Genomic DNA, 14,094 nt, shown 5'->3' with positions numbered 1-14,094 from the left:
CTGTGTTTTTGTTGGATAGAGTGATGGCTAGTGGAGAAGAGATGAAGAAAAGGCAAAATGAGAAAAAAAATATACTTTCTTTACCTCCTCATTTTTCTCCTTTCCTTCTCCCTGCCTGCTTCTCACCTTCATCATATTTATCTTCTCTATTCTCTGTCCACATACTCCCATCTGCATACATACTCTCATGCTATTTAAGTAAGTTTATAGACTTGTACAGCCATCTCTATAGTCCAATTTTAGAATATCTCTGTAACTCCTAAAAGATCCTTCATGTCAGTTTTTGGTTTCTGTAACCATTCCCAGCTCCCCGGAAACTCAAATGTATGTTTCCTGTAACTGGAATCATACAACATGTAGTCTTTTGCATTTGAATTCTTTCAGTTAGCATGTTTTTGGGGTTTTTTTGGTTTTTTTTAGCTGCACCTTCAGCATGTGGAAGATCCCAGCCCAGGGATCAAACCCATACCACAGTTGTGGCCTGCAACACAGGTGCAGCAATGCAGGATCCTTAACCTGCTGCACCACAAGGGAACTTCTTCACTTGGCATGATTTGAGGTGTATCCATGTTGTAGCATGTAAAAGTAGTTCATTCCTCTTAATTGCTGAATAGTATTTCAATGTTTGAATTTATATATGTACACATACACATATATATACATGTATCACATTTTGCTTTTCCATTCACCCGATGACAGACATTTAGATTATTTCTACTTTTTAGCTATGATAAATAATGCTGCTCTAAATATTCACATATAAATCTTGGTATCGATATATACTTTCATTTGTCTTAGGAAGATACATGGGTGAGGAGTGGATACATGGTAAATTTATGTTTATTCTTTAACAAATACCACACTGCTATCCAAAGTAGGTATACCATTTTACATTTTCCCCAGATATGTGTGAGGATTAGTTTTTCTACACCTTTAGAAATACTTGTTAATGTTTATCTTTTTGATTGCAGCCATTTTAGTGGGTTTGAAGTAGAATCTTAACATAGCTTTGATTAGTACTTCTCTAATAACAAGTAATGTTGAGCATCTTTTTATGTGCTTATCAGCCATTCTTACATCTTCTTTAGTGAAATGTATGTCTACTGAAATCTTTTGTCTTTTTAATTATGATATCATATTATTCAGCTGTAAGAGTTTTAAATATATTCTGCATATAAGATCTTTATGAAACATATGATTTGCAAATATTTTCTCCCAGTCTATACCTTAGTTCAGACCTTTTGAATTTTGATAAAGTTCAACTTACCAATTTTTTATTCTGTGTATTGTGTTTTTGGTATCATATCTTTGCCTAACCCAAAGTATTAGTATTTTTTCCCTAAGTGCTTTATAGTTTTTGCTCTTAGTTTGGGCATAAAATCCATTAGGAATTAATTTTTGAGAATGTTGTCAAGTAAGAATCTAAATTCATCTTTTTGCATGTGGTCTTCAAATTGTCCCAGGATTGTTTATTTAAAAGCTTATCCCTTCCCTAATGAACTCTCTTGACACTTTTGTCAAAAATCAGTTGATCATAGAGTTCCCATTGCGGCTCAGCAGAAACAAATCTGATTAGTATCCTTGAGGATGCAGTTTCTGTCCCTGGCCTCTCTCAGTGGGTTAAGGATCCGGCGTTACTGTGAGCTGTAGTGTAGGTCACAGATGAGGCTTAGATCCTGTGTTGTTGTGGCTGTGGTGTAGGCCGGCAGCTATAGCTCTGATTCTATCCTTAGCTTGGAAATGAACCGCCATAGGCCACAAGTGTGGCCTTAAAAAACCAAAAAAAAAAAAAAAAAAAAAATCAGTTGATCATAAATGGGTTCATCTCTTCCACTGATCTGTGTGTCTGTTCTTGAACTGCTATATTAGGGTATATTATCTTTTTAAAAAATTTGATATGTATTTATTCCAAAATGGTTACTATGATAAGTTTGGTTACTATCCAACACCTCATGTAGTTACAAATATTTTAAGCTTGTGATGAGAACTTTTAAAATCTACTCTCTTAGCTACTTTCAAATATATGATACAGTATTATTAACTATAATCGCCATGCTTTACATTATATCCTAAAGACTTATTTATGTTATAACTGCAAATTTGTACCTTTTGATCACCCTCACCCATTTTACCACCCTCACACCTTCCTCTAGTAACCACCAATCCATTCTCTCTCTCTCCTTTTTTTTTTAACAGTGTCTTGATTACAATAATTTTATAATGAGTTTGAAATTGGGAAGTGTAAGTCCTGTGACTCTATTCTTTTTCAAAATTGTTTGACTATTCTAGGTGTTTGCATATCCATGTAAATTTTAGGGTCAGCTTGTTAATTTCCTTAATAAAGCCTACTGGAATTTTTAATACAGAGCATTGAATCTATAGATCAGTTAGGGAGAATTGCTATCTCAATAATATTGGTCTTCCTACAGAGCATAGATGATGTCCCATTTAATTTTAAATTTTTCTCAGGAATGTTATGTAGTTTTCAGTGTACAAGTTTAGCACTTTTGTTAACTTTATTCTTAAGTATTTTATTCTTTTTGGTACCAATGTAAATGGAATTATTCTAACTTCATTTTTATATTGTTCATTGGTGGTATTTAGAAATACAATTGATTTTATATATTGACCTTTTATCTTGCTGAACTAAATTTTTATTTTTATCTTATTTCTTTATTTCTTTTTGCTTTTTTTTTTGGCCACACCTGAAACATATGGAAGTTGTAAGGCTATGGATCGAATCAGAGCTGCAGCTGTTGGCCTGTGCCACAGCAACGTGGGATTCAATGTGGTTTAGGCCATGTCTATGACCTAAACCACAGCTCAGGGCCACACAGCATCTTAACCCACTGAGCAAGGCCAAGGATAGAACCCACGTCTTCATGGATTCTAGTCAGGTTTTTTTCTGCTGAGCCATGACAGGAACTCTAAGAACTTGATTTTTAGCTCTTGTATATTTTCCCCTACATGTGTGAATTCTTTAGGATTTTCTGTATACAGTGTATGTTGTCTGAGAATACAGTTTTACATCTTCCTTTCCAATTGAGGTGCCTTTTATTTCTTTTTCTTGCCTGATTTCACTAGCTAAATCCTCTAATACAAATGTTGAATATAAATGGAAAGAGCACACATCCTTGCCTTGTTCTCAACCTTAGAGCGAAAATATTTAGTATTTCGTTTACAATGTTTTACTATTAAACATTCAGTATTTTACCAGTATGTAGTATGTAGATTTTTCTTAGATACTACTTATTAGACTGAAGAATTTCCCTTCTATTTATAGATTGCTGAGAGTATTTATCAGGAATTGGTGTTGGATTTTGTAAAAGACAGTTTTTCTTTTGCATTTATTGAGATAATAATGTAGTTTTGGTCTTTTATTCTATTAATATGGTATTTTACATGATTTGAGTTTTGATATTAAATCAGCCATGCATTCTTGGTATAAATGTCATTTGGTCATGATATTATAATACTTTTTTCTATATTGCTGGTTTCAGTTTGTAAATACTTTGTTGGATATTTTTGAATCTACGTTTATGAAGGATATATTAATCTGTAGTTTTCTTGTATGTCTTTATATGGCTTTGGAATCAGAGGAATAAAATAAGTTGGGAATTGTTCCCTCTTCCTCCATTTTCTGGAAGAGTTTGTGAAGAATCATGCATTATTTCTTCCTTAAATACTCGTAGAACTCATCACTTAATCTCAGCTTTCTTTGTAGGAATAATTTTAATGACTAAATTTTTTGTTGTCATAGGCCTACTCAGACTTTCTGTTTCTTTTTGAGTTGATTTTAATAATTTGTATCTTTCTTGAAAATGTTTTTATTTCATCTAAGTTGTGTAAATTATTGGCATGAAGTTTTTCATAGTAGTCCCTTATCCTTTTAATTATGTGAGGTCCTTAGTAGTTTATCCTCTTTCATTCCTAATTTTGTCATCTATGGTTTCTCTCTTTTTTTTCTTGGTCATTCTAGTTAAAGGTTATGTCAGTTTTGTTGATCTTTTCAAAGAACCAACTTTTACTTTCATTGATTTTTCTCCATTTTTTAATATCATTTTATATTCTAATTTTTATTATTTCATTTCTTCTTCTTGCTTTGAATGTAGATTCCTCTTTTTTTCTCCATTCTTGAGATAGAAACTTAGATAATTGACTTGAGATCTTTCTTTTTTCTAATATAGGAGTCCAAGGTTGTAAATTTCCCTGTGGTTTTTTTTTTTTTTCTCCCTAAACAACAAAAATTTATCACTATTCTAGAAGCTAGAGATCTAACATATAGGTCTAACATCGGCAGATCTGTTTTATTTTTCTGAGGCCTCTCGTCTCACCTTGCAGATGGCCACCTTCTCACTATGTCTTCACAAGGCCTTCCCTCTGTGTGTGTATATCCCTAGTATCTCTTTATATCCAAATTAACTTATTTTTAGAGCATTTTTAGGTTCACAGCAAAATTGAGAAAAACGTAGAAATTTCCCATATATTCCTTGCTCCTACACATTCATAGCATCCCCTGCTATCAACATCCCCCACCAGAATGGTACATTTGTTACAACTGATGAACATACATTAATACATTATAATTACCCAAAGTTCAGTTTACGTTATGGCTCACTTTTGGTAAACACATACAATGGATTTAGACAGATGTATCATTATAGTATCCATCATTATAGTATCATATAATCCATCATTATAGTATCATACAGAGTGTTTACTGTTCACACATCCTCTGTGCTCCACCTCTTCATCCTTCCCTCCTCCCCCAAAACCCTTAGCAACCACTGATCTTTTTACAATCTCCATTATTTTTCCTTTTCTGAAATGTCATATAGTTGGAATACTACAGTATGTAGCCAATCTTAGGCTTCTTTCACTTAATGTGCATTTGTTTCCTTCATGTCTTTTCATGTCTTTTGACTTGTGTCTTTTTAGTGATGAATAATACTCTATTGTGTGGATGTACCACGGTTTATGCATTCACCTACTGAAGAATATCTTTCTTGCCTCCAAGTTTTGGCCCTTGTGAATAAACATGTTATAAATCCTTGTGCAGAAAAAATGAGGACATAAATTTTCAACTCCTTTGGGTAGAAACAAGAAATATGATTGCTGGATTGTATGGCAAGAATATTTTTTGTTTTGCAAGAAACCACCAGACTTCAAAAGTGACCATATCATTTTGCCTTCCCATCAGCAATGAATGAGAGTTTCTGTTGTTCTACATTCTACCTAGTATTTGATGTTGTCAGTGTTACAAATTATGGCCATTCTAATAGGTATGTAGTAGTATTTCATTGTTGTTTTAATTTGTGTTTCTCTGATAACATATAACATAAAGCATCTTTTAATATACTTATTTACTATCTATATATCTGTTAGGGTCTTTGGCCTGTTTTTTAATCAAGTTATTTGTTTTATTATTAAGTTCCAAGTTCTTTGTATATTTTGGATAATAGTCCTTTATTAGATATGTCTTTTGTAGGTATTTTTCTCCTAGTCTGTAGCTTGTCTTCTCATTCTCTTGACATTGTCTTTTGCAGAGCAGAAGTTTTTAATTTTAACGAAGTCCGGTTTCTTAATTAATTATTCCCTTCATGGATTGTGCCTTTGGTGTCATCCTATACAAATTTATATATTATATCTTCATTTTCATTCCATTAAAAATATTTCCTAATTCACCTCATGATTCTTCTGTGACTCATGGATTATTTTTTTGATTTCCAAATACTTATAGAGTCCTCAAATTTCTTTCTCTTGTTGAATTTCAGCTTAATTCTGTTGTGGTCAGGGCACATACATATTTGATTTAATCCTTTTAAATATACAAGGCTTGTTTTATGGCCTAGCATATATGGTCTATCCTGAAGAATGTTCTATATGTACTAGGAAAGAAGATGTATTGGGCGCAGTGTTCTGTAGATTAGTCCATCAGGTCAAGTTAGCTGATAGTAGTTACTTATGTTTTCTATATTCTTGCTGATTTTTATTCTAGTTCTATCCACTATTGAGAATGTGGCATTTAAGTCTCCTTCTGTTATTGTTAAATTTTCTATTTTTATTTTCAGTTTATCAATTTTGTTTCATATATTTTGGTGTACTGTTGTTGGTATTCATATGTTTATAATTGTTATAATTTCCTGATAAATTGGTCCTTTTAACACTATAAAATGCCTTATATTGTCTCTAGTAATATTTTTTGTCTTAAAGTCTATTTTATCTGGTATTAGTATAGCCATCTCATTTACCTTACGATTACTGTTTCCATGGTGTATCTTTTTTAATCTTTCTACTGTCAACATTTAGTGTCTTTGACTTTAAAGTGGGTCTCTCCAGTTGGAGCTTATTTTTTTATGCAGCCTGATAATTTCTGCTTTTAATTGGAGTGTTTAATCTATTTACATTTAATGTAATTGTTGATATAGTTGAACTTATGGCTACCATCTTGCTATTTTCCATTTATTTCATTTTTTGGTTCCTCTGTTTCTCCTTTACTCCCTTTTCATGAAAAAATTATAATGTCTAAGGTACCATTTTAATTTCTTTTTATTTTGTGTTAGTTATTTTCATAGTAGTTTCTTATAATGCATCTTAACTCTTTACAATCTACTTTAGATTAACACTAACTTAATTCTAGTTAAGGATAGAAACTTTGCTTCTATAGGCCTCAATTTCCCCTTCCTTCATGATGTTATTTTAAATGTTACATCTTTATATGTTATAAGCTAAACAGTACAGTTTTATAGTTTTGTGTTATGCAACTGTCGTTTAAATTAGTTGAGATGAGTAATGAATATTTTCAAAAGTCTTTTATATTTATCTATGTATCTACCTTTACTGGTGTTTTTTGTTTCATTTTATGCTTTTGAATTACTCCCTGGTGTCATTTCCCTTCAACCTAAAAGATATCCTCTCTAATCTTTTCTAAAGTAGATATTCTCACAATTTCTATCCTTTGTTTTTCTGGGAAGGTCTACATTTTGCTTTAAGTTTTGAAGGATGTATTGCTGTATATAGAATTCTTGGTTGACATTTTTTTCAGCATTTCGAATATGTCATCCCACTGTCTTCTGGGCTCCATTATTTCTGGTAAAAATTCAGCTACTTGTTTCATTGCGTTTGTCTGTATATGAAGAGTCATTTCAGTTTCCAAGATTTCCATTTAATAATTTTTTATAATTTCCATCTCTTTATATTTGATTATTCAATAAAATCATACTTTCACTTAATTTTTTATTCTTCTCCTTAGTTCTTTAAATATATTTATAATAGCAGCTTTGAAGTCCTTATCTGCTGAGTCCAACATTTGGGTCCCCTAAGAGACAGTTCCTTTCTTTCTCTTTTATTTATTTATTTATTTATTTATTTATTTATTTATTTATTTATGGCTTTTTTCTCTTGTTTATGGGTCACAGTTTTTTATTTCTTTGCATGTTGTAATTTTTTGTTGTTGAAAATTGTACATCTTAGATAATATGTTGGAGCAACTCTGGATTCCACAACCTCTAATCTAGAGGTTATTTTTGTTGCTTGTTTTCTATTTATTTGTTGTTTAGTCACTTCCTTGAATGGTTCTATAGCATCTGTCTCCTTTGCATCATGTAGCTGCTAATATCTCTTAAGTTTCTTCTTTTTTTTATTTTTTTAATCATTTTTTATTTTTAACTCCATCTTGTAAGGGTTTCCTCTGAGTCAGCATAGCTTAATGGTGAGATGATGATCGATCAGAGGCTGTGCTTACCTTGAGCCAGTAAGGCTTTCACCCTTTGCCAGTGGATCTGTGTGTGAGTGTGGGAACACATTCAAAATTTAGGCAGTTTACAAGTCTGACTGGCTTTTACTTTCTAACATGCCTTCTTATGTTTCCTTTAGGGGTCTACTAGGTTTCACATTCATCTGGGGATACATGGATAGCCAGTGCCCTCTCCTGTCCCTCCTGAGTATGCACAGCCTTCCAGACTCCAAGGGGTATATGTGGGCTTATGAAAGCCCCCACTGGCTTTCTTATTCCCCAAATCTCCCAGTTAATTTTTTTGCAAGTCTGTTGGTCTATTTCTTGCCCCCCATCAGTATCAAAACATCAAGATAGCTGAAATGTTGGCCTTCCCTGGGTTATACGCTTCATTCCAAATCAAGTTAGCCCCCTTTGGCAGTGGAACTGCTGGTTTTGAGGACTTTCTTTGCCTTTTTAGAATTACCAAATTAATAGAAAATAAGGGAGGAGGGGTTTTTGCTCTAAGTTATTTCACTCAGCCACTTTGTTATTAATGAGCATTAAGGTTTTTCTGACTTTTAGATTCAATGACCATCGTTATGAAGCTTTCCTTTCTTATCATTCGTATCTGTTTCTCAGGCCTGTCATGACAGATTACCACAAGCTTGGTGGTATAAAACAACAGATATTTATTCTCTCAAAGTTCAGGAAGTCTGAAGTCAAAGCATTGCCAGGGTTAATTTCTTACGGAGGCTCTGAGAAATTATCTATTCCATGCCTCTCTCTAGCTTCTAATAGCTACCAGCAAGCCTTGGCATAGCAGCATCCCTTCAATCTTTGCCTCCATCAACACATGGCCTTCCTCCCTGTGTGTCTGTGTACCTGAATCTCGCTCTTCTTTCTCTGTAAAGACCAGTCATTGGATTTAGGGCATATCCTAATCCCATATGACCTCATCTTAAAGAACTACATTCTTCAAAGATCCTATTTTCAAATAAAGTCACATTCTAAAGTTCTGGGTTGACATGAATTTTGGAGGACACTATTCAACTCTGTACACCATTCATTATAAAGTATCACCTATTGTGAATTAGTTTGAAAATAAATTGGATGATAAAATGGCCCTTGAGTTTTTTGTTGGTATAGTTTCTCAAGTTAAGCTAGTTTGCACCTTCTTTTTGGTTATTTTGTTTACATTGTAAGAAAAAGGCAGAGAGATTTTAGACAGGAAAGGGTTGGCAGAATCTCACTCTTCTCATCTCTCACTTGCATGTCTGCTTTTAATCTAGAGCCAAATAACTATCGGACCATGCATGGCCGGGCAGTAAATGGCAGCCAGTTGGGAAAGGATTACATCCAGCTGAAAAGCCTCTTGCAGCCCATCCGGATTTACTCCAGAGCCAGCTTGTATGGCCCTAATATTGGGCGGCCCAGGAAGAACGTCATCGCCCTTCTAGATGGGTAGGTCAGATTATTTAGTGGTTTTTAAAACATTGTTCATTAAATGTAATGAATTAATATATTTGTATCCTTCCTGGTTATTTCTGGTTTTAAGAAGGATAGAGAGACTTTTTTCTTAGTGATGTATCCCACCATAAATCAGGGATTCTCTATCAAAGGGGGGAATTTCTGGGAACTTCTCATCTCTCCAGACCTCCCACAGCCAGCAGAAGTTGGTGGGATTTGGGATGGGGATCACAACCTCCAGAACAGGTTGGAAGGGACGCATTGTTTTCAAAAGCATGTTTAATATTACAACATTCCATAACATCATTTGATATTTTTAAAAGGCAAAATGTTATCTACTGTCTTCATGTGATTTCTTATAGAAAGTAAAGCTTGACAAAATCCTGGCCAGTGGAGCTGGGTTAAAAATTTGAGCAACACTACAAATATTTGTACATTAAAGCACAACTTAAAGATAGATTTTTAGGTATTATAGAGAATTGCTATCATGTGATTTATTTAATTTTGACTAAATCTGATTATCATTTTTAAACATTGGTTATGGATGGGGTGCTATGTTAAATACTCTACCCAAGTCCTGCTGGTGGATCAGGCCTGGATTAAATAAGTAGAAGATCCATGCAGGTCGGGTCCAGCTATGCAAAGTCAGAGGGAATGTCTGAGGAAGTACCATCTGAAAGGCTGAAAATATGTTGAATTCAAGACCCAAAGTCGGGATGTTAACTAGACTAGGAAGGGTGAAAATAAGGAAGTTGGGAGGGGCAGAAATTCATCTGGCATACAAAGTATGCACAAAGGTACACCTTTTATGTGACATTTTGTCATATTCTGGGATAGATATGGTTATTCCCATAAATTCAAAAACAAGTAAGATATTTTCCAGTGAAGTGTATAGCCTAAGTGAGGTTAGATAAATGCTGTACAACTATAAACAGACATAGTCCAAGAGAGAAAAACCTCTGGCCAACCTCCCAGATAGCCCTTGTGCAAGCTTAATGACTCTTCCCTTTTGTGCTAGCTTAGTCTTGATCTAAGCTAGTTAACACAGCAGACATTACTGAAGGCTTGGGAAGGTGGAAGGATTGACATTGTAGTAATATTAACAACTTGAAATTTAATTTTAGGCATTTTCCTCTTTTCAAAGAATCCCCAAGTCCTTATTTTAACTCCTATCCTTTCCTTATCCTTCTTTTTTTCTCTTATCTCTCAGTAGAAACTTCCCTTTTTTCTTGCAGAACAATTTCCTGACCTTGACTCCGACCTACAAGTGTAGCTCTAAGCTTCCCTTTGCATAGTTTTGCTGAACTTTGAAATTATTCTCTGTGTGTGCGTGTGTGTGTGTGTGTGTGTGTGTGTGTGTAGGATGGAGATGGAGAGGCAGATTTTATTTTACATGTTATAATTAAAGGATAATCACATGTGTAGAACATTTTTATAGTTTATAAGAATCAAGCAACCAATAACTATCACTTAAGTTCACATAGTTATCTTTTAAATTTTTCATTCATTTATTTTATTATTGTTGATTTATAATGTTTCTTCAGTTTCTGTTGTACAGCAGAGTGACCCAATCATACACAGTTCCCTGTGCTGTGCAGTAGAACACCATTGCCCAAATTCCAACTTACCAGTCTGCATCCACCAACCCCACACTCTCCATTCATCACACTCCCTCTCCCTTCCCGTCTGGCAACCACAAGTCTGCTCTCCATGGTCATGATCTGTCTCTGTTTTGTAAATAGGATCGTTTTTGCCATTTTAGATTCCACATATAAGTAATATCATATGGTATTTTTATTTCTCTTTCTGACTTACTTCACTTAGTATGAAAATCTCTAGTTGCATCCATGTTGCTACAAATGGCATTATTTTGTCCTTTTTATGGCTGAGTAGTTTTCCATTGTATATATGTACCACATCTTCTTAATACATTCTCCTGTCAACGGACATTTAGGTTGTTTCTATGTCTTCATTTCTTTTACACTATACCTTTTCTTTGATTAATGTATTATTATGGGACTGATAATGTCTTTTCAGTAGCATAACCCTTTATCAATCATTCATTCATTCTGCAAATATTTCTTGAATAATTGCTAAGTTCCAGGTACTATGTTAGGAACTGAGAAAGCAATAATAAACAAAAATCGATACTTAATTTTCTTTCAAAGGGTATTTAATATGGTAGAGGAGACAGCTTATCTTAAGACTAAATCTGCTTGTCTTAAGACTAAAGCAATACCAAGGAGAGACACGTGTGTTATAAATGACTATAATGGTATCATTTTTCTTTTATGTGCCAGAAAAAAATGGAGATTTATCTTTCTTAATGTCCATGTACTATACAGTGAAATATAACTTGTGACATGTATAAACATTCCCAGGAACTCAGTCAATAATAACAAAAATAGGGAGTCCCCATCATGGCTCAGCAGTTAATGAACCCTACTAGCATCCATGAGGACATGGGTTTGATCCCTCACCTTGCTCAGTGAGTTGAGGCTCCGGCATTACCCTGAGCTGTGGTGTAGGTTGCAGATGCAGCTCGGATCCTGCGTCGCTGAGGCTCTGGTGTAGCCCAGCAGCTACAGCTCCAATTCGGCCCCTAGCTTGGGAACCTCCATATGCTGCGAGTGTGGCCCTTAAAAAAGACAAATAAATAAATAACAAAAATGTCAGAACTCTAAATTATCAGTTCTGTAGTTCTTCCAGTCCTCTGATTATACATAGTCGTGATCATTGTATATGCATCATTTTGAGTTTTGCATTTTTTTCTTATTGCTTTATATAGCTCTTTCCTTATTTCTACATAGTTCTCCTATTTGTCATTCTTAATACCAATAAAATATTCCATTGCATTAATGTACCAAAGTCTGCTTAAGCATTTCCTCACTGTTGGGCATTTGGGCTGTTTCCAGTTTTTGTCCATAATATATAGCACAGCTATAAACATCTTGATACAAATAAGTTTTTTATTTCTTTTGAATTACATCCTTGGGCTGTATTCCAAAAAGTTGGGTTTCTGGGTCAAAGTATATGGTAATTTTTATGGCTCTTGTATTTGTTGCCAAATTTCTTTTCAGAATAATTTTACCAGCTTGGAAGGCAGCAATGTGTAAGTGTATCTTTTTCTCCAACATCCCATAGCAATAAGTATTCTTTTTATTAATTTACTATATTATAATTAATGGAAAAGTCTACCTCATGGTTATTTACGTTTGAAGCCTGTTAATTGTGAAAAGAAGCAAACATTTCCAAATCCTTATGTTGTCTCCTTTCCCCTTATCCCATGTTTGGTTAAAGACACAGTAACCATTTGGTATGAGGCGCAGATCAGGAGGCCATTTTGGATTCATTCCTCTCCTTCGCTCATCAGTTAGTTATTAAGTTTCGTTATTTCTGATTTCTTGGTATCACTTATACTTATCGTTTTTCTTCCTACACAATTTCTCCCTATCTAGTCTCAGACTCTTTCTCCATATAGATTTGAGTAGTTTTTTAAAATGCAGCACGTGGTGTAGTCACTCTTGCTTGAAATCCACTTTCACATGTATCTCTGGCCTCTGATAGTCTTTTCTGTTTCTTTCCTTACACAGTTAGGATACAGTTACTGTTTCATTTTCACCAACCCTTTTAAACATATTTTAATCTTCAATATTAGGCTCTATTAATGTACTTGGAGTTTATTACCGTATCTACTATAGAGTAAGGACTTCATCTATTTTTTTGGTGATGTGGCAGTATCAAGAAAAGCAAGTATTCATTGAAAGCATATTTACTGAGGCTTCTTTGGGGGTTTTTAAATCATTGTGAGATGAGTACTAAATTATCTCTAAATAAATGTTTATTTTGTGTTTGATCCTTGCTTAAGTGTTGGGTATATATTGATGAATAAATCCAAAATAATTCTCACCCTCTTGGAGCTTAGCAAGAGAGGGCCATAGTAAATGAGAAAAATAAATTATTACAAATTGTGTGTGATTCTGTGAAGGAAATGATCAGAATGCCTGGAGTTGGTGGATTCATTTGGACATGGTAATCAGATAAGACTTATGTGAGGAATAATTTATTTAAGACAGGAACAACAACAACAAAAAAAATGAAGAGCCACTTGTTCAAAGGGTGGAGAGTAGAAAGTTCCAGATAAAGGTTCTAGATCATATTTGTCAATGTCCTGAATCAGAAAGAAAGTTAAGGCACTTAAGGACTAGAAGGATGGACAGTACAGTGAGCAAAAGGAGAGTGGGAGGAGATCAGAATGAATAAACAGGCAAGGACTTGATTGTTACTGAACCATGTATATACCATGGTAAAGAGGTTGTGTGTTTTCTTCTTGAGCAATGGAAAGCTATTATAGGGTTTTTCTAAGGGCAGCAGCATATACCAGAGTCTATTCTATTTTGCATGCCAAATAGTTTTTAAGGTACAAAAGTAAGAAATCAAAGGAGCTCAGTAAGGAGGCTGTTTCAAACCATGAGGTTGCGGGTTCGGTCCCTGCCCTTGCTCAGTGGGTTAACGATCCGGCATTGCTGTGAGCTGTGGTGTATGTTGCAGATGTGGCTCGGATCCCACGTTGCTGTGGCTCTGGTGTAGGCCGGTGGCTACAGCTCCGATTCGACCCCTAGCCTGGGAACCTCCATATGTAGCGGGAGTGGCCCTAGAAATAGCAAAAAAGACAAAAAGAAAAAAAAAAAAAAGGAGGCTGTTTCACTACGAGGTGTGTTGGACTGAGTTAAAGTAATGGCAGATGAGATGGAGAGAAGTTAGGGTAGGCATGATATGTTGATGGATGGCACAACTGAGATGGAGGTGAGAGAATAGGAGGAATTAATAAAGATGACTTCTACCTTTTGAACAGTTAGCTTCTCTCTTTCAAGAGCCATCACATGCAGAAAATGGAGGTTTTCAAAAGG

General features: G+C 34.5%; 1 protein-coding gene across 7 annotated transcripts in view; it reads left to right on the top strand.

Annotated features, from left to right (window-relative positions):
* The window catches only part of HPSE2 (heparanase 2 (inactive)), a 760,216-nt gene that overhangs the window by 522,892 nt on the left and 223,230 nt on the right, over positions 1–14,094 (top strand). For all 7 annotated transcript variants that reach the window (XM_084995064.1, XM_021072270.2, XM_021072269.2 and 4 more), the window contains one exon: positions 9,007–9,178. In XM_084995064.1, the coding sequence (XP_084851190.1) occupies positions 9,007–9,178 (172 nt within the window). The remainder of the gene's footprint in view (positions 1–9,006; positions 9,179–14,094) is intronic.

Source organism: Sus scrofa, chromosome 14 (assembly GCF_054392235.1).
Source record: "Sus scrofa isolate SSC_HxYL_T2T_F1_AM1 chromosome 14, Sscrofa_HxYL_maternal_Yorkshire_Landrace_v2.0, whole genome shotgun sequence".
Taxonomy (NCBI): domain Eukaryota; kingdom Metazoa; phylum Chordata; class Mammalia; order Artiodactyla; family Suidae; genus Sus; species Sus scrofa.
This window is presented reverse-complemented; position numbering and strand designations above follow the sequence as displayed.